The sequence below is a fragment of the Hemiscyllium ocellatum genome, chromosome 30, assembly GCF_020745735.1.
Source record: "Hemiscyllium ocellatum isolate sHemOce1 chromosome 30, sHemOce1.pat.X.cur, whole genome shotgun sequence".
Lineage (NCBI taxonomy): Eukaryota > Metazoa > Chordata > Chondrichthyes > Orectolobiformes > Hemiscylliidae > Hemiscyllium > Hemiscyllium ocellatum.
Window position 1 is genome coordinate 31437412 of NC_083430.1, and position 19055 is coordinate 31456466.

The 19055-nt window shown below is 38.7% G+C and overlaps 1 protein-coding gene across 1 annotated transcript in view; it reads right to left on the reverse strand.

The window, feature by feature from the left end:
• The window catches only part of fndc5a (fibronectin type III domain containing 5a), a 57733-nt gene that overhangs the window by 26878 nt on the left and 11800 nt on the right, over positions 1-19055 (reverse strand). The window contains 1 exon segment of the mRNA XM_060847165.1: positions 1063-1237. Within this exon segment, the coding sequence (XP_060703148.1) occupies positions 1063-1237 (175 nt within the window).

Here is a 19055-nt window from a genome sequence, read left to right on the forward strand (position 1 = left end):
TCTTGAGTTTGGGAACTATAAGTTGATTAATAGAACTTGTAGTAGAAAGTGAGGTCTGCAGATGCTGGAGATCAGAGCTGAAAATGTGTTGCTGGAAAAGCGCAGCAGGTCAGGCAGCATCCAAGGTACAGGAGATTCGATGTTTCGGATTCCTGAAGAAGGGCTTATGCCCGAAACGTCGAATCTCCTGTTCCTTGGATGCTGCCTGACCTGCTGCGCTTTTCCAGCAACACATTTTCAGCAGTAATTGAACTTGTACACTGCAATGTATAAAAAGTCATAGCAGCTTTATCGAAGCAATGTTAAAATAACAATTTTGAATACACTAGACACTTTACACATGCAGTGGTCTGCATACTGCAGATGATCCTCAATTACAATACACTTGCAATTTTTACTTAGGTTGTAATTTTAGTTTCTTATAAATATTATTAAAATGTGATGTATGTTGTGCTGTAACATTCTCAACATTAAGGATTCAGCTTACCATGGAGCACTATGTCTGGATTTTATTAAATCAAAACAAAATTCTTTTGTGGAATGAAAGTATTTCTTGTTCCTTTCATAGTGCAACCAAGACATTGATTAGATTAGATTAGATTGGATTCCCTACTGTGTGGAAACAGGCCCATTGGCCCAACCAGTCCACACTGACCCTCCGAAGAGTAACCCACCCAGACCCATTTCGCTCTGAATAATGCACCTAACATATGGGCAATTTAATGTGGCCAATTCACCTGACATGCAAATCTTTGGACTGTAGGAGGAAACCCACGCAGACACAAGGAGAATGTGCATACTCCACACAGACAGTCACTCGAGGTTTGAATTGAACCTAGGACCCTTGTGCTGTGAGGCAGCAGTGCTAACCACTGAGCCACAGTCCCACCCCTTTTATTTCCTTTTTTTCTTTTTTTAATTGGTTTTAAGACCAGTACAGAACAGTTACAGAGTCATACAGCACAGAAACACACCATTCAGATCGGATTAGATCAGATATTGAGGAACAAGTGCAATGCAATGGGCAGAATTAGAATTAAAAATGACCAAATACAGTAATACCTGCTGTGATATAGCATAGCCAATAACAGCATCTCCATCAGGAACCTCCCATGATACCACTGCCGAGTTGGCCTGCAGCTGTCGAACTGTGACATTGACGGGAGCTGCTGGTATGTCTACGATTGGAGAAAGGAATCAAATTAAAATAAATTTCTTCACATGTTCTACTTGAAATCTATTTTAAAAGCAATGGTTTCCCACCCACTGATCTCCAGAATTTTAATTTGCAACACATCCATCTAACTTAAATTGAGTTTTGTCTCTTTTTCAATTCTTGACAATTTGAGGAATGGCAGGTCTTGGGAAATAATAATTTCAACCGCAGGTATACTGCAATACAAACTCATCACACACTCCCTTTGAACTTAGTCTTCGAGGAACACCTCAGCTGTGATAGTGTGTCATTTCCATTTGTCACACTATCTGACTCAATGTAAAATTGCTAAGTCAGTGTCCTATTTGAAAGCAATTTTTATCTTACTTAGTCTTCCTAAGCACATCTCGTTTATCAATGGAACACTGTATAAAATGATATATGTTTAGGTTTCTTGCTGACAGTATCAAAATTACTTATAGATTACTATCTGATCAGTAATTTACAAGTAAGTACTTGTGGTCCAAAGCAAACTGATATTTTCATGATAGGAAAATCAAAAAGTTTCAGACAATTTCTATTTGACCTTGGTAACTTAAGTCAGAATAATATGTAGATGTTATAAATATTCGTAGGGCACCAATGCAAGACAACCTGAAGTCCCCATTCAGCCGTGCACTGTTAAATTATTTACAACTTTCAATACTCCTTCATGAAATGTTACTTATTCAAGAACACCAAACAAAAAAAAACATCTTACCAATGGCAGAAAACCAAACAAGATCGTATAAAAATGTACTTTTTAAAATGTTGAATGTATAGGGACTTTCTATTGGTAAATTAATGAAATCCTTCTACCAACCAGCAGACAGGTCTATGCCATTGTGCCTTTGCAGAACCAATCACTACAATCTACTACTTGGGTAGAGTACTACCACCAATCCTCCTTTCTATACTCTGTCCAAGCACCTGTTGGTTATCTTAGAACCTTTGCTGATTTTTCATTAATTTTATTTTATTATTTTATCAGTTTTGGATTGGATTTGTGAAGGTGGAACCGTGAGCAAAATGTGACTTTAGACTGTAGGCAATGGCTTGTGTTAAAAGGAAAATAGACAAAACAAGCTTTTGTTTATTCATGAGGCCCAGGCCTGGGAGGTAATTGCAGGTTGTTTCCTGATCAAAGGTTCTGCAGATGTTTTACCGTTGGTGAACAGCATTATATTTTAATAGGTAACAGAAGTTGGCTATTAAAGAAGTTAGCACCTGAAAATTGGTTCCAGCAAGTCTGGAAAAGACCGTATGCTCACACAGATGACAGATGTTGAATGGTAACTGGGATGTTGTAGGGGAGATGGTTAGTATGTCAGGGAGTGATCCGAGTCTCAATTGAATTTTGGACTGCTCTTTCTGTGAAAAAGAAAGGCAGGAAGCTTTCAAATCAACAGCCAATCCCCCTTGAGCAGCTCTTGGAAGTTCAAAGAACTGAAAACTAAGTATTCCTGTCTTTATCTGAATGAACTGTAAAGGTGGCAATGATCAACATCTTTCAGAAAGTCAACTAGAAAACCAAAATCTTTGCCTGTGGAACAACACTTCATGCAAACCATTTAAGTAATCTGGTCAGTTTTGTTATTTTCTTTCATTTATTGCCTAACTCTTGTTTGTTTGTCTGTCTTTTGTGTGAACAGGGCTGAAAATAAAGATTTTCAGGTTTATAGCATAAACCAATTAAATTAATTTTTGCTCTCCTGAAGTTATTGTGCTGTTAATAAATTGCTAAGTCTTTTGTTTAAGATACAAACCAGTGATTGGAATTGATTATTTGCAAAGTCTAGGATTGGTTCTTCAAAAGTCATGTTCAGAATGATTGGGATCAATTTTGAGAGTCTTTGAAGGTTTTAGTTTTAACGTGTTATTAATGTGGAGTTTGAAAAGTTGGTTTGGTTCAGCTGTTTGTCTCCATTTCATAACAGTTAATAGTGGTAAAACAAAACCACTAGTGAATCTTGACAAGATGTCGTAACAACAGGATGTAATTTATTGTATAGTATCAAGAGCTACAAGTTACTTTGGTTTATTAAGGTTATATAGAGCAAGAGGTGACACATCTAACCCCCACTGACATGTCAAACTAGACTCCTCAATTCTTCACCCAAATCTCTATGTCAGCACCAAGTTGGGTGTAGCTGACATTAACCCTTTCAGAACTTATACAACAGTGCATGCTTCATAGGATAGCCAGACATCCTGTTTTAAGCTAGATTTTCTTTATGGTACAATAAAAAAAATTTCACTTGCTTCTATGTCACATGATATGAAGGCTTTGACTTTCAAGGCAAGTAAGGATAGTGATTAATTGTCTTCAGCAAAATAAATCTCAGAACTCAAGCAAGATTACAGCCCTGCCTGTTTTTTTCAATTTAGTGAAAACTTATACTTTTCATGTCCATAAAAATAGATGGATACTGATGTCTCTACTACCCCTTCTGGATGCTGATGTTGAAACTGTCACACATGGTGCATTGCTTTTCAAGTTGTTTTTCAAATATATCTTGAGGAACCACAGAACCGCTCTTTTGTACTTAGCTGTGTGCGGTGACTGAGCAACTGTAGCATCTCTCAGACACTTGCAATCACCTGTTTTAAGACATTTACTGTTGGTTCTGAAACTGTCAAATACATTAACCAGTCACCGACTTCCAACCAAAATCCTCTTCTAGAATCAAATGGACTGCATATAAATAGACCCAGTTTGCATATACTTTATGGCCTGACTAATTTGTTTTTGTTATCTAGTCTCTCTTAACAGGGTAGTTATGTCTTAGCCATAAACTATGTCAACCAAACAAGAAAACATAACATTCCTAGCTCTTCAAAAGCACCACTATGCTGATTATCATTTGATAACAGCCTCTCTTTATATATTTACTGCATTCCAATCAAGAGGCTTAACTTCAGCTTGATACATCCAGCACCTTGCACTTTCTGCCTGCCTGTGACTATTATCCATTTGCTAGCTTCCTGCCAATCTCCTATTAAACCTTTACTCGCTTAAATCCTAATACCACGCAGGGCAAAATTTTCCCGTGCCTCAAGCAACATGGGCAATAAAGAAATGTGAGAAAGTACAGCGAGAATGAAAAAAATCTGATTCTCGATGCGGAGAAGAAAAGGACTCCAATTTTCCCCTTAAGGTTTTCACAGCAAACTCACAATCTCATTTATTTCCATGCATTTGCATCTTATTAGTAGCTAATCTTCCTCATTTATATGCAGCTCGTGGTTCTCCCATTCACTTTGAGCTCAAATTGTGAGCTTCTCTGGACCTCCATTTTAAGCTCTACTTACCAACATCACATCACATACACCGTGAACAGCATCTGCATCCTCCCTTCTTCCAGGGAAGTCAACATCAGCGAAACAATCGTTTCACCACATCTTTATAGTTGATCTCTGACTAAACTTATAATATATACTTCAGCCCTTCACTAGTGCCCTTTGGAGCTCATGGAACTATCAATGTTCTTGCAGGACAGTAGTGATGCACACCTATCTCATGCACTTGAGTAGGATGCATTTTATGGTTCTTAGCTTGCTTTCATACAGCTTAATCATTTTGAGCTTACTTGGAGGCGCACAGGATCTCTGGCATGCATTACTGTTTAGCAGATTGAGCTTCACTAAGAACTTACAGGCTTGTTGACATCTCTGGATTGCATTGCCCTTTAGTGCAGAGGGGAGGTTGGGCAGCCTGTTATTGCTACCATCACTGAACAGTCAAAGGAGTGGATATTGTTGCTTAATGGCACTGTGCTCTGTCTGTGTCACACATACAGAGTGCGCCAGCAGTATGCATGTCAAACACCCTGCATGTGCTTCAACCAAATGGCCAAGTCTGAAAGTCTTGGAGAGAATGGCATCAATGGTTAGTCAGGGGGCATTGCCAAAGTCAGTCAAGCACTCACCTGATTGCAGTCCAGATGCTCGGTCTGACTCAGATTCCATTGCCTTGCAGTTCAGGATTTTACTATGGTCAATTCTGCACATCAAGTCCAATCAGTCCAGTATGGTATATTTGGTGGAGATACACATTCAGTGCTATTAGGGAGGAAGTTCCAGGAATCTGATTTAGTGACAATGAAGGAACAGCAATATATTTCCAAGTCAGGATGCTGAGTGACTTGGAGAGGAACTTGCAATGGTGGTATTTTTATGTATCTGATGCCATTGTCACTTTAGATGGTAGTGGTTGCAGGTTTGGAAGGTGCTGTCTAAGGAACCTGAGTGAATTTCTGTAGAGCATCTTGTGGCTGTTACCCACTGTTGCTACTTGTGAACGGAATGACTGTTTGTGGATGTTGTGCCAATCAAGTAGGCTGCTTTGTCTTAGAGGGTGTCAAACTTCTTGAATGCTGTTGGCGCTGCACCCATCCAGGCAAGTGGGGAGTATTCCATTTTTTATTAGATTACATTGGATTCCCTACAGTATGGAAACAGGCCCTTTGGCCCAACAAGTCCACACCGAATCCTCTGAGGAGTAACCCACTCATACCCATTACCCTACCCTGCATTTTTCCCTGACTAATGCAACTAACACTATGGGCATTTGTGCCTTTCACATGGTGAACTGTCTTTTGGGGAGTCAGGAGATGAGTTACTCATTGCAGAATTCCTAGTCTCTGACCAGTTCTTGTAGCCACTGTATTTATATGGCTCCTTCAGTTTAGTTTCTGGCCAGTGATAATCCTCAGATTGTTGATAATGGGGGGACCCAGTGATAGAAATGCCATTGAATGCCAAGGGGTCATCTGCTTTCTGTCCTTTAACTATATTAGACACAGCACCTAATAAAAAGTGACTCCTCAGATCCCCCCACAACAGCAAGTTCTATTCTGTACTCAAATATTTGTCTTTTCTGGGTTCTGAGATTAACTGCAATTCAATATCCTATTAGCTGTCTATTTATTTTGTTCCTCAGCTCGATAGCAGTCTAAATCACTTAGAGTCAAGGAAATGTACAGCACAGGAATAGACCTTTCGGTCCAACTCACACATGCTGACCAGATACCCTAACTAATCTCATCCCATTTGCCAGCAATTGGTCCATATCACTCTGAACATTTCCTATTCATATACCCATCCAGCTGCCTTTTAAATGTTGAAATTGTACCAGCCTCACCACATACTCTGGCAGCTCATTTTATACATGCACCTTCGGACCCTTTTAAAATTTTCTCCTCGCATCCTAAACCTCTGCCCTCTAGCTCTAGACTTCCAACCTACTTATTTAATCCATTCCCAAACAATTCATCTTAAAACGCACTCAGGCATATAATATTGATTTATCCCCAAAGCACCCGGTCATCACATATGATACTCCCAAATAATTTCACTTGTACTTGCCTATGGACTTTCTATTGGATTTATCTGTAAAGATACCATTTCCATTAGGCTTATGAAAAGCTGCAAATGGATGGTAACCTGCTGATGTCATAGTTTAACAGTGTGTGATCACCGCATGTTGCTGACTGATTTACCTTTAGTAACAGTGAACTTTAAACCTGAATGTTACTTCTGTTAAAATTTGGCCAATGTCAAATGTAAGAGTTTAAAATGAGATGAAATAACATAATGAACTGCTTGATGACTACAGGATTTATTCAAGTGTAGAAAGACCAATTAGATTAGATTAGACTTACAGTGTGGAAACAGGCCCTTCGGCCCAACAAGTCCACACCAACCCGCCGAAGCGCAACCCACCCATACCCCTACATTTACCCCATTACCTAACACTACAGGCAATTTAGCATGGCCAATTCACCTGACCCGCACATCTTTGGACTGTGGGAGGAAACCGGAGCACCCGGAGGAAACCCACGCAGACACGGGGAGAACGTGCAAACTCCACACAGTCTGTCGCCTGAGTCAGGAACTGAACCCGGGTCTCAGGCGCTGTGAGGCAGCAGTGCCACCGTGCCGCCCTGCATTGACATCTGTCTTCTTTGTCATGAACAAGTTCGGAGAGATGAACTGATCCCCACTGCACCTTTTGAAATCCCTGGTTTGACTATAACAAAGATTTTTAATCCTTGTATGTATGCAGGTGTGCCATGCTTCAATTAAAACATGATACTAATCAGAATTAAAGTGACAATTACCAGGTTTTCTTGAGTGAAGAGGAATTTTATTATTCGCTAGTCACAAGAAAACTAATAAAATGCAAGTTCAACTACACACAAACACAGGTATGAAGTTTATAAAGATGTGAAAGTCTAAAACACAAAAAATTAAGAATTCCAGTCTCCCTGATATAGGAAACATATGTTGTGAAACTTGGAAGAATTCAGGGAAGACTTAGAAGCATATTGCTGGGGTTGGAGGGTTTGAGCTATAGGGAGAGGTTAAATATCTGGGGCTATTTTCCCTGGAGCATTGGAGGCTGATGGGTGACCTTATAGAGGTTTATAAAATCATGAGGGGCATGGATAGGGTGGATAGCCAAGGTCTTGTTTCCGGGATGGGGGAATCCAAAGCTAGAGGGCATAGGTTTAAGGTTGGAGGGGAAAATTTTAAAGGGACCTAGGGGGCAACATTTTCACACAAAGGATGGTGCATGTATGGGCTGAGCTGCCAGAGTAGGTGGTGGAGGCTGGTGCAATTACACACACTGCAGCACCGAGGAACTACACAGAGCAGAGGAAAATCACCTATACCGTGTATTCAAAAAGAATGGGTACCCAATGAACACAGTCCGCCGATTTCTCAGCAACAAACCCAAACAAGTAGACAAAATACGTCTAGAAACCCTAGCCACTCTCCCCTACATCAAAGACACCTCAGAAGTGACTGCCAGACTATTCAGCCCCCTTGGCCTCATGGTAGCCCATAAACCCACCAACACACTAAAATAGCACCTAATGAACTTGAAAGACCCTATACAAACAACAAGCAAAACTAATGTTATTTACAAAATATCATGCAAGCACTGTAACAAACACTACATTGGACAAACAGGCAGAAAATTAGGCATCAGAATACATGAACATCAACCAGTATCCTTAAATACAGATATGGAAGGACACCACTTTGACTGGGATAACACATCCATCCTAGGACAATCCAAACAGACACACATGAGAATTCCTAGAAGTGTGGCATTCCAACTGGAACTCTATGACCAACACATTGACTTGGACCCCACTTACCACCCCCTGAGAAAAAGAACAGGAAATAACATCACCATAGGAAATAACATCACCACAGGAAATGACATCACCACCGGAAAGAAACCCAACATATAAATAGAAAGCAGGAATCATTAGCAGTGCATTGCCTGGAGGCTCACTGAAGATGTTACCTAACATGGTGACAAAACATCTGAAAATGAACCTTCCAGCTCAGCGAGCAAACCTACATCCAGCACCTCAACCTGAGCTACAAAGCTTCTCAAAACTTGGTACAATTACGTTTAAAAGCCATCTGGATGGTACATGAATAGGAATGGTTTAGAGGGATATGGGCCAAATAGTGGCAAATGGGACTAGATTAATTTAGGATATCTGCTCAGCATGGACAAGTTGGACCAAAAGGTCTGTTTCCATGCTGTAAAACTATATGATCTATAAAGGGAGTCAGTTTGAAACATCTTCAGGGACCTTGAGGTGTTAGATTTTAATCTGAGACCATAGTTATTTAATTGTTGTCTTATATCTTGAGCAGCAGGGTGATTTATTGGTATCCTTGAGTTGGTAGTGAATGGATGTTTGCCTTATCTGCTTTTTCACCCGGCATTATTGCTTTGGAGAGACTGAGAGAAAAACAGAGTAGAAAAACAAGTCTTCTTGCTCTGCAGTTACAAATCCATTTCTCTTTCTCTGTCTCTCTCTCTCTCCACCCTATGCCCCCAAAGACTGAACTACTTTCCCTTTGTGTATTCCCATGTCTATCTTAATTGTTTATTTCCAAACTGGATAATCTGTAGACAACTTGCATCCCAGTATGTGAAATTTCTAGAAAGGTCTAAATCAAAAAGGGAGACACTGATTTCGGTTAATGGATTTAATCATTGTGATGACATATTCATTTAAGTCTTGTTTATTGATGTATTTTTGAACTGGGACAACTTGTGTTCATCTTAGATCAATGTTATTTCCTTCTTTAAAAAGGTCCATGAAATGTCCCAGGTATTAATAATTGGATGATGAAAGTCGAAAATTGATTTTACTATTATTGGAACATCTTACAATGGTGCAAATTAAAGTTATGTTGTAACTGTATTAGTCCTGAAGAAATCTGGATTTTATTTTCAGTCCCCTCAAGTGGATATAAACATTGCATGTATATTAATTCCACAATTTAAACCGTAAATTTCACACTCTCTTGTAATTCATTCTCTGGGTCTCAATGCAGGTTGCATTTCAATGACTAACTGCTTCATTTCTAAAATGATCATGGGAAATCATTTTGAAATATCCTAGCAATAGTTAAGCCAGGAATCATTGAAAATGAAGCATGTGAATCATCTAAATTTCATCTGCTATTTCTTTTAATTTCAGCTCATTTTAAATTACTGTGCTTTTATTCATTTTAACTATATTATTCTAAGAGAAATCAATATCAGACTTAAAACAGTTCAAGGCTTGCTGTGCACGTCCAGCCTCCTGCTTGTCTACCTTGGATTCCAGCATCTGCAGTTTTTTTTCTCTAAAGAGAGAGAAGGACGGTTGGACAGACAAATGAGTGGAAAGCGGTCAGCCTAAGAAAATGAATAGCTGCTAATGGGGACAATTAGTGGCTAACAATAGGTTGTGTGTAATAGCAGACCATATGATAACAAAGCCTGGTGTGTAGGGATTGGGTAGGGACATGAGAGAAATTTCCTTAGGCCCTAAAATTGTTGAACTCGATATTGAATCCAGAAGGCTATAGAATTCCCAATGGACTCCCAAGTTCTGTTCTTCTCTCACTTTGCACTCTATTTCTGTTTATCATTTACTCCTTACCCCTTCCTCTCATCCGATCCTCTGCATAAAACCAACTTTTTCATAGCTACCATCAGTTCTGAAGAATGGTCACTGAACCTGAAATGTTAACTCTGATTTCTCTCCACAGGTGCTGCTGGACTTGCTGAGCTTTTCCAGCAATTGCTGTTTTTGTTTCTGATTTCCATCATCTGCCGGTCTGTCATTTTTCATATAGCATTTTTAAAAGGTCTGGCCAGTACAGACTGGTTCTTTATTAGACAATTTTATCACAAGACAGATGGATACTAAAGTACAGCTGTAAGTCAGTTAATTGCTAAAACAATTCTGCCACAAAACACAATCACTTCCCTAACTAATCATCATAATCATTTCAACTATGGATGCAATCAATCATACAGATGTATTTACATAATTATCAAGACACAAATGTTGATGTGTCTGTTTTGACACATTAACTCATCATTTTCAATGCATCTCTGAAAAAAATTCTGAAAAATATTCTCTCCATTCAACACTGCTATTTAATGTGCCACTTTTTAAAAAGCTATTTCATAGATTTCTGTTATCTACACAAGCTGATACATTATGACAATCTGGTTACAGAAGTCCAGCCTTACTTCACCTTACAGGAAAATGAAATAAAACTGCATACTATAAAATCTTTCTTAATTAACATAGGGTTAACATTCACAGTGCTATAACACTAATGTGCATCCTGCTTAAATTAAAATAAATGCAAGTCAACAGTAAGTTTTCAGAGATGGAACTGTCAGAATTGTGCTTGTTGGATTGTCATTCACTTCTCCAGGAAGAACTTCCAATTCAATTCTGAAGGAGGACAAGGTCAAAATAGTAAAAGGAACAAAAACAATTCAATAGAAATGTCATTTCTATTTTTCTGATGTTTTCTGAGCACTTGCCTTCTCTATTCTATAGCCCATGTTGACAGCAACAACTTATTCATGGCCGTTTGATGTGGGCTTACAAATAGAAAGAGCCAGAGCTGTTAAATTGCATAGGATTTGAGAGAGGCATGAAGCCTTTGTCAGACTGGTATCAAACAATGTCAGGAATTCCTTGAGTCCAGGGGACAAATGAAGCTTTACAAAATGTCAAACGTACGTTGCATTCAATTTTCAGGCTGATCATGGAACCTATTAATTGTATTTTGTCTAAAACCCCAAGGTTCCATGAGTTTGTAAATGTATCACTAATGACTACCAACATAGATGAGACCTAATCAGAGTTTATTCTGAATTAGCCAAATTAGTCTGGAGAATACAATAATGGCCATAGTTTCAAATTCTTGTAGTTTCCATCGTTTCTTAGGTAATGCAAGTCCATCTCTATCCTTTGGGTCCTTTTAATCTTTGTTTTTCTCTGAACCTCGAGGGGTCCCTGCAGATATTTCAAGAAGTTATTCCTCTTAACTAAGTGCTAACTGCAGCTGTCTCAGCAAAGTCTGCATCCTCCCAAGTTCTCCTTAAGTGACAGTGGATTGAATTTATCCATTATCCAGTGTCAGAAGATTGTAGATGGGGCAGTGGCTCTGTGGATTGCATTGCTGCCTCACAGTGCCAGGCACTCAGGTCAATTCTACCCTTCGGTGACTGTCTGTGTGGAATTTGCACGTTTTTCCCCATGTCTGCTTGGGTTTACATCAGATGCTCTGGTTTCCCCCCAAAGTCCAAAGACATGCAGGTTAGATGGTTATGCTGAATTGCCCATAGTGCTCAGGAATGTGCAGGCTAGGGAAATGCAGGGTTACAGGGATGGGATGGGTCTGGATGGGATGATCTTCAGATGGTCAGCTTGAATTTGATGTGCCGATTGACCTGCTTCCACACTCAAGGGATCCTGTGATTATTTTTACTCTTAGTGTAGCAGTCTGAAGTCTGGACTATGGGCATTATTTTAGGAGGTCCTTGACATAAGCTAGGATCATTCAAAATGTAATATGAAAATAAGGCAATACATTGAAAGCATTGTTATAGGACTGTGAATATAGCAAACCCTTAACAATGTGAGAGGTTCTTTAACAAAGATTAAAATGTACAACATACTTAGTTATATTGTACATAGATTAGTGATAAATATTTTCTTAACTCAACTACCTTCAATTGCAAAAGAAGACAAGAAATTTGTGGGATTCCTTTATGATTTGGTTCCCATTTGCATGCCTCTACCTTCCTCCTTGTGTTCCAAATGTTCAGCCACTTCCTCCATTACAAAAATTTCTGATGTCAAACTTTGTGTTTTTTCGTTCTTGCAGTTCTTTCAGATTCAGCACTGGCATTAGAAAACATCCTGAACTGTTTCCCACTCTCTATTCTCATCTCATTTATCTGTGGATAATACTGTAGTCATTGTTTCTTTCATAGTTAGAAAATGCTCACAATGGACTGGTCAAGCATTTTGGATTAAAACGATTCACAATGTTTTTATCCTTTACCCATGGCCTATATGTGTTTCACAAAATCAAAATGTTCTATTTTTTCTTTGTTTCATGCCATATCACTGACAAAAACTATGGGTGGAATCTATTGTTGGTAATGGGGTGTTGCAAGTCATATCACTTCTTTGTGGGAGACCTGATACAGATATTAGGCAATTAAGTGTTCGCCCAGACAGAGTTATAATTCCCATCGGATTCAGTCCCTGGTAGGATGGAAATGCTGCCCGGAGAGTTGGCAAATGATCAGAAAGCCAGCAGATCTCAAGTATCAGCAGCACCACCAGGAATGTTGGCTGCTGTTGTTGCATAGCATTAGGGTTGCACGCTGGAAGTCAAGCCCTCTTACTCCCAGAGTCTTCACAAAAGTTAAAGGCTTTGCAAAAAACACAAAGTTCCCCCAATTTGCCTTATCCGCAGACACAGACTGACAGAAAACATGTGCCAGGTTTCTATACATAACCAGCATTGCTACTTATTACAAATTAATAAACACGAGTTACAGGTAAACAGTTATGAACATCATCAAATAAGCCTACTAATTAAAACTCTAACCAATTTATAAACTCCCTCGGCACACACCCACACCCACTGCACTGGCTTAGACACAAAAACATATGTATTATGGGTGGCAGGAAGGTTGGGAAGGCAGTTCACTGATCTCCGTCCACATGGCTTACTGAGATGATCTTTTTACTGATCAGAAAGCCACTTCTCAATCTTCCTTTTCCAGATGCTTCCACTTGATTGCAGGAGTCACAGGGTGATTGGTTCACACTTACAAAGAGTTTTGATTTATTGATTAAAACTCAGAGCTGACAGCAGCTGGAAAGTGGGAAATAAACAGGCTATCTTCAGGCTTCAGATGCTTTTCACTGCAGAGATCCAATGGTTGTTGCAAAAGCATTCACACCCTCAGCTGTTTACTTCCCAAGAGCCAATGCATAGTTGTTGCCAAGCAGAAGGTCTTTGTCATCATTAGCTGTTGTTAGGTAACCTGGTTTTAAAACGTGTAGTAATCCTTCAACAATCATTTATTTTTTCAAAATAGTTTTTTTTTCCATTTCTGTTCATAATCATGAAAAACAATATGACACTGCTGGTAATTCAGAGACATTCAGCAAGAATCCTCACTGGATCTTTAATAAAGGGGAAATGAGAATAAAATGCAGGTGTAGAGAGGGGATTGCTTATGGGGGAGGGAGAAGATGGGTTTGAAGTAAGAGCAAAAGGGTGGTTTCTAGCTGGTACCCTTCCTGATCACCTCAATCAGGCACTGAGGGTTTCTATTATGAAGCTGGTAAACCCATGAGGGCTTGGTGGACAGGATTCTAGACACATGGGAGACCTGTGAAATTATCATTTGATTCCTGAGTGATCATTAAATCTCGGGGATTAGTAATCATTAACAAGCCTAATTGACTTCCTGGTGCTCGTAGTTCACTTCCCCTCATTGGCTTCTTTCCAATGCACACTTGAGGCGGGAGTCTCTGCCAGGAGTTGGACTCTCAGCCTTCTGTGTGATTGCCTGCATTCGCCCATTCCAGCAGGTTGCATTTAGTAGAAATCAAGAATATACATGCCAACAGAATTTACTTATAAATCCAATAGCTTGCATTAAATAAAATGTTAAGATTGGACAATATAATTGTGCACTTACAAAATTTCAATGCTTTTATTGCAACTTAGTTTTTCCTGTATCCATTTGCATGTGTTTAGACAGTCTATAATTAATTTGTCCAGATAGTTATTCGATGCTCCTGTGCTTTTCTTTGTAATCAATGAGTGCATTTTACTTTGCAGAACATTATATTTATCCTTATGCATATTAAAGAGTAGATAGTAAGTGGAAGATGCTGTAGTTGTATTTAATGTCTGAAAAACTATATTCACCAATGATAAAATCTAGCCCCATGTCTCAGCAGCATACCGCACTAACAAATCTGTTCCTACCTATCAAATGTCGTGCTATCTGTAATTAATTCTATATTCATCACCAAGATATCAGCAATCAGCCTCAACATGCATCTAATTAAAATAAAGCTCCTAGAGTGTGTATTTCATAAGACAATAGCTATGTTAAAAATATCATTTATAATGGATTATTACTGCTTTATCAAGCAAGTATGTGTAGTGCACGGTGGGTCACTGAACCTTGCACAATAATAAGCTTTCCAGATAACTCCAGCTCAGTTTAGTAGACTTCATTTTGGATGGAATAGGAGCAATGAACCTGATTAGGAATGGACTAAAGTAGAAATAGGTTCTTGAATGCAAATGAATGACACTTATGGTATGTGTTAACATGAACATATGTGTATGAATATATGTGTGTATGTTTCGATGTATATAATGGCACAGGGTGATCACTTATCTGTGAAGTTTTTCAAGACTGAACAAAATGCAGACGTTCATTGGTTAGCTTCTTAAATGAAGAATAGTGACTCTGTGGTAGTTCTTAAAGCAATTCGGCTTCAGCAAATATATTATTGGTCTCTCTCCCGCCTGCTCTAGAGCTGTGTAATAATATCTCTGAACAGGGTAGTTAGAAAATATCTTGTCTCTTATGGTGGAAGGGTTCTTGTGGTGCAGTGCTAGTGCCCTTATCTCTGAGCTAGGAAGTCCAGAAGTTAGTAATAATGTTTATGAAGAGCTTGATTAGAAATTATTTATCATTATATTTATCGAGAGAAAAATGAAGCAGAAAATTAAATATTACAAATTGGAGCATTTGTTCCAATTTTCAATGGAAGCACTCTAGACTTCTAGGTCAGATATAATTTAGCCAGTTTACATTCTCTGCTTAAATATTTGAGTTCAGCCTCACTTGAAGTGCCCTCCTGGTTATTAAACAGCTTTACATTGTGTTGATTATCACATACAATATAAAATCAATGCCAGCTCGTTTGAAGTGGATTTGGACATATGTTTTTATTAGTTCTAGACCAACGTTATCAGCAATTTTTGCTACTGGTATGAATTTTACCACCATACTATTAGAAATGTTCTTGTTGTCAGTTAAAAGGCTGTCATCTGTGGCTGGAATCAAATCAAAGTTACATATCTTAAAACATTAAACTTGTCTGTGACAGGTTGTATATTCAGAATTTACTGGTTGATGAAATACATGCATAGTTTTTGTGAAAGCAGTGTGATTCTTCTGTGAAAGAACATTTAATTCTAACCCTGGAGAGACAAACATACAACCAATATTTCTAGCCAGTGAGAAGAGGCAGTATGATGACTCAGTGGTCAGCACTGCTGCCTTACAGTGCCAGGGAATTGGGTTTGATTCCATCCTCGGGTGACTGTGTGGAATTTGCACATTGTCCCTGTGTCTGTGTGCTTCCTCATGCAGATTGGCTGGATTGGCCATCTAAATTGCTTATAGTGTCCAGGGATGTGCTGGCTAGGTGGATTAGCCATGGGAAATACAGGGTTACAAGGAGGTGTGGTATGATGCTCTTCAGAGGGTCAGTGTGGGCTTGATGGGCTGAATGGTTGGCTTCCACACTGTAGGAATTCTAGAAAATTAAATGAATCGAATGCAGCCTAACCTTGCCTGCATCTTAAATCCTGTATCAAAACCAAAAGAACTGCAGATACTGCAAATCAGAAACAAAACCAGGAGTTGCTGGAGAAGCTGGAAACATCTGTGAAGAGAAACCAGAGTTAATGTTTTGGGTCTGGTCACCCTTCCTCAGAACTTCTCCAGTAATTTTTGTTTTTGTATCTTAAATCCTGTGTTTTTTTTTTGTTGTTTTTTTTTCACCTAGAACTGTCATGAGGAGAATGGACAGAGTTCAATACTGACGAAGATCAAGGAGACCAATGTTAAATCTGGACCTGTTAGGTTGCACACAGTAATGAAGAGGTACATGTCTCATGACCTCAGCCTGCTTATGAAAGCTGCCATCAAGCTGTGAGTGCCAGATCAAGTGTAGTGGGAAAAGCTTGAACTCAGCATGAAGAACTTTTTCTCGATGCTGACAGGGAATGTGAAAATGTATTCAGGATTTACTTGATTATTCACAGAATTAATTTCACACAATTGAAGTTGGTGTAAAAGCACTGTAGGAAATCAACAGAGTTCAAGTGGTGAGAGAGTATGGTGTAAGTTATGTAGTTAGTCAAATATAAGTCCTTTCATGGGAAGGATGTAGCAATGACGTAGCACCATCATTGTAAAATTCATTGTTTGGAGGAACTCAAGCAGCTGTAGGAGTAAATATCCATCTACAAGGTTTAAAAGATTTGGAGAAGGAATGTTTGGCCTATGTTATTATGCAAAGAAAAATGGATAATAAATGTAATAGGATCTTTGTTCAATGTTTACATTTACATTAGTGTTTTTAATGCTGTCACAATTCACGTTGAGGTGGGAGTACTGGGGTTTGTGGAGGTGGGAGAGGGACAAGTCATGAGTGGTGAGGTAAAACCAACTCAAACACAGAAACATTATCTAGCTCAGTTAGTTATGGTTTGAAGGGAGCCAAACAATGTATTTGAATACAAACATGCTTTGTTCAAAGATATTTGTTTAGTAACCCCATTTAGTGTTTAGAAGAGAAATTTTTTACATACTGCAATCCTGTTCACTATATTTCAATGTTATCATACCTAAACTTTTCAAATTGGTGTTTGAAGATACATAACAAATTAACTAAATAAAAAAAAATCAATATATTTAAAATATCATGGCAGTAAAAGTCAAACTGTGAAGATGAAAGAAATAAAATATGTAATCATAATTCATAGTAGTCATGAACAAACAATTAAACAAAACCCCACTGAGGGGCTTTGGTCAGCCAGCTAACATCTGTTGTTGGTGAGAAAAGGAATTGACAATTTGAAGATAAAAAGAAATGTAATTGGCTGCACAGAATTTAAATATTGATAAATGAAATACAAAACCTGAGCTTCCAGTTCCTTGCCACTACAATACACCACCTTGTTGATTTACCAACATCTCTGTCTCAGACTTGCTGCAGTGCTCCAGTGAAGTTCAGCACAAGCTGGAAGAACAGCACCTCATTTTCCACATGGAGACCCTGCAGCCCTCTGGACTTAATATCAAGTTCAACAATTTTAGGGCTTGAGACACCTTCTCCCATGACCTTACCCTAACCCCCACATACCAGAGCTTTGTTATCATATGATCTGCTATTACACACTACCCATTGTTAGCCACTAATATTCCCCATTAGTAGCCATTTATTCTCCCAGGCTGACCATTATCCACTCTTTGTCTGTTCTTCTCTCTCTTTGGGCCTCTTTCTCCACCTATCGTTTACTGCTTACCCCTCCCTGACCTCTGCATAAAAAAAAACTTTATCCAAGCTACCATCAGTTCTGAAAAAAGGTCACTGGACCCGAAACATTAATTCTTCTTTCAGATGCTACCAGACCTGCTGAGACTTTCTAGCAATTTCTGTTTTTGTTTCTGATTTCTAGAATCTGCAGTTCCTTCTGTTTTTTTAAATGGTCACGGCATTGTCCTGGGGAATGCTGCAGGGATTGGCAGAATCTGTAAACCTTTTCTCAAAGAAAGTGTCATGCAATGTATGTACAAATCCTTTCATGTTTACAGAACAAGGTCCTGTAGCCCCTAACACATGCAATGAAACATGTGAGCCAAACAAATAATGTAAATTAGTTTCAGAAGTAATTCTTAGTACAGTCTGGATTATTTAGCAGATGTTGTTTAATCACATTATTGCATCTAGTGTTGTGCTCTATGTTCCGAGCTTTAAAAGGCATCTGGATGGGTATATGAACAGGAAGGGTTTTTTGGGCCAAATGCTGGCAAATGGGACTAGACTTATTTAGGATAACTGGTCAGCATGGACGAGTTGGACTGTCTGTTTCTGTGCTTTAGTCTCTATGACTCTGATTGACCTGAATGGCTTTAGAGTACAGGATTAGTTTCAAGTAAGAGATAACTTTGGAAAGATAACACAACAGATGGCAGAGAGACAAAAAGAAACACTGGCAATTGGATAATTGGGAAATGCTAATGCAGAGTTTGACTAAGAGGCAGCAGCAAAGGTTTATTTTTAGATAAAGAAATCCTGAAGCTCCTTGAACTTGTTTTAATATTACTGCAATATTGTTACTTTTCAATCATGCTTACCCTGTGCTGGATAAATGTAGGTGAATGGTACTTGAGAAAGTGTACTGGCAAACATGGCTGACCCCCTTTTGATAACTTTTAATGCCATTCATGGGTATCAGTCATTTGTTTAATAATTAACTTGTTACGTAGCAGTTGGTTATCTTACACTAACGTACATGAACATGACTGGATTATTACTGGATATGGATCTTACTGATGAATAACTTAATTGAGAGTGACATTTATACACACGAACAGATAAATTAGAAACAGGAGTAGCCGTTTTTCCCCTCAAGCCTGCTCCACTATTTAATTGATCTAATTTTGATCTGAACTGCAATCAAC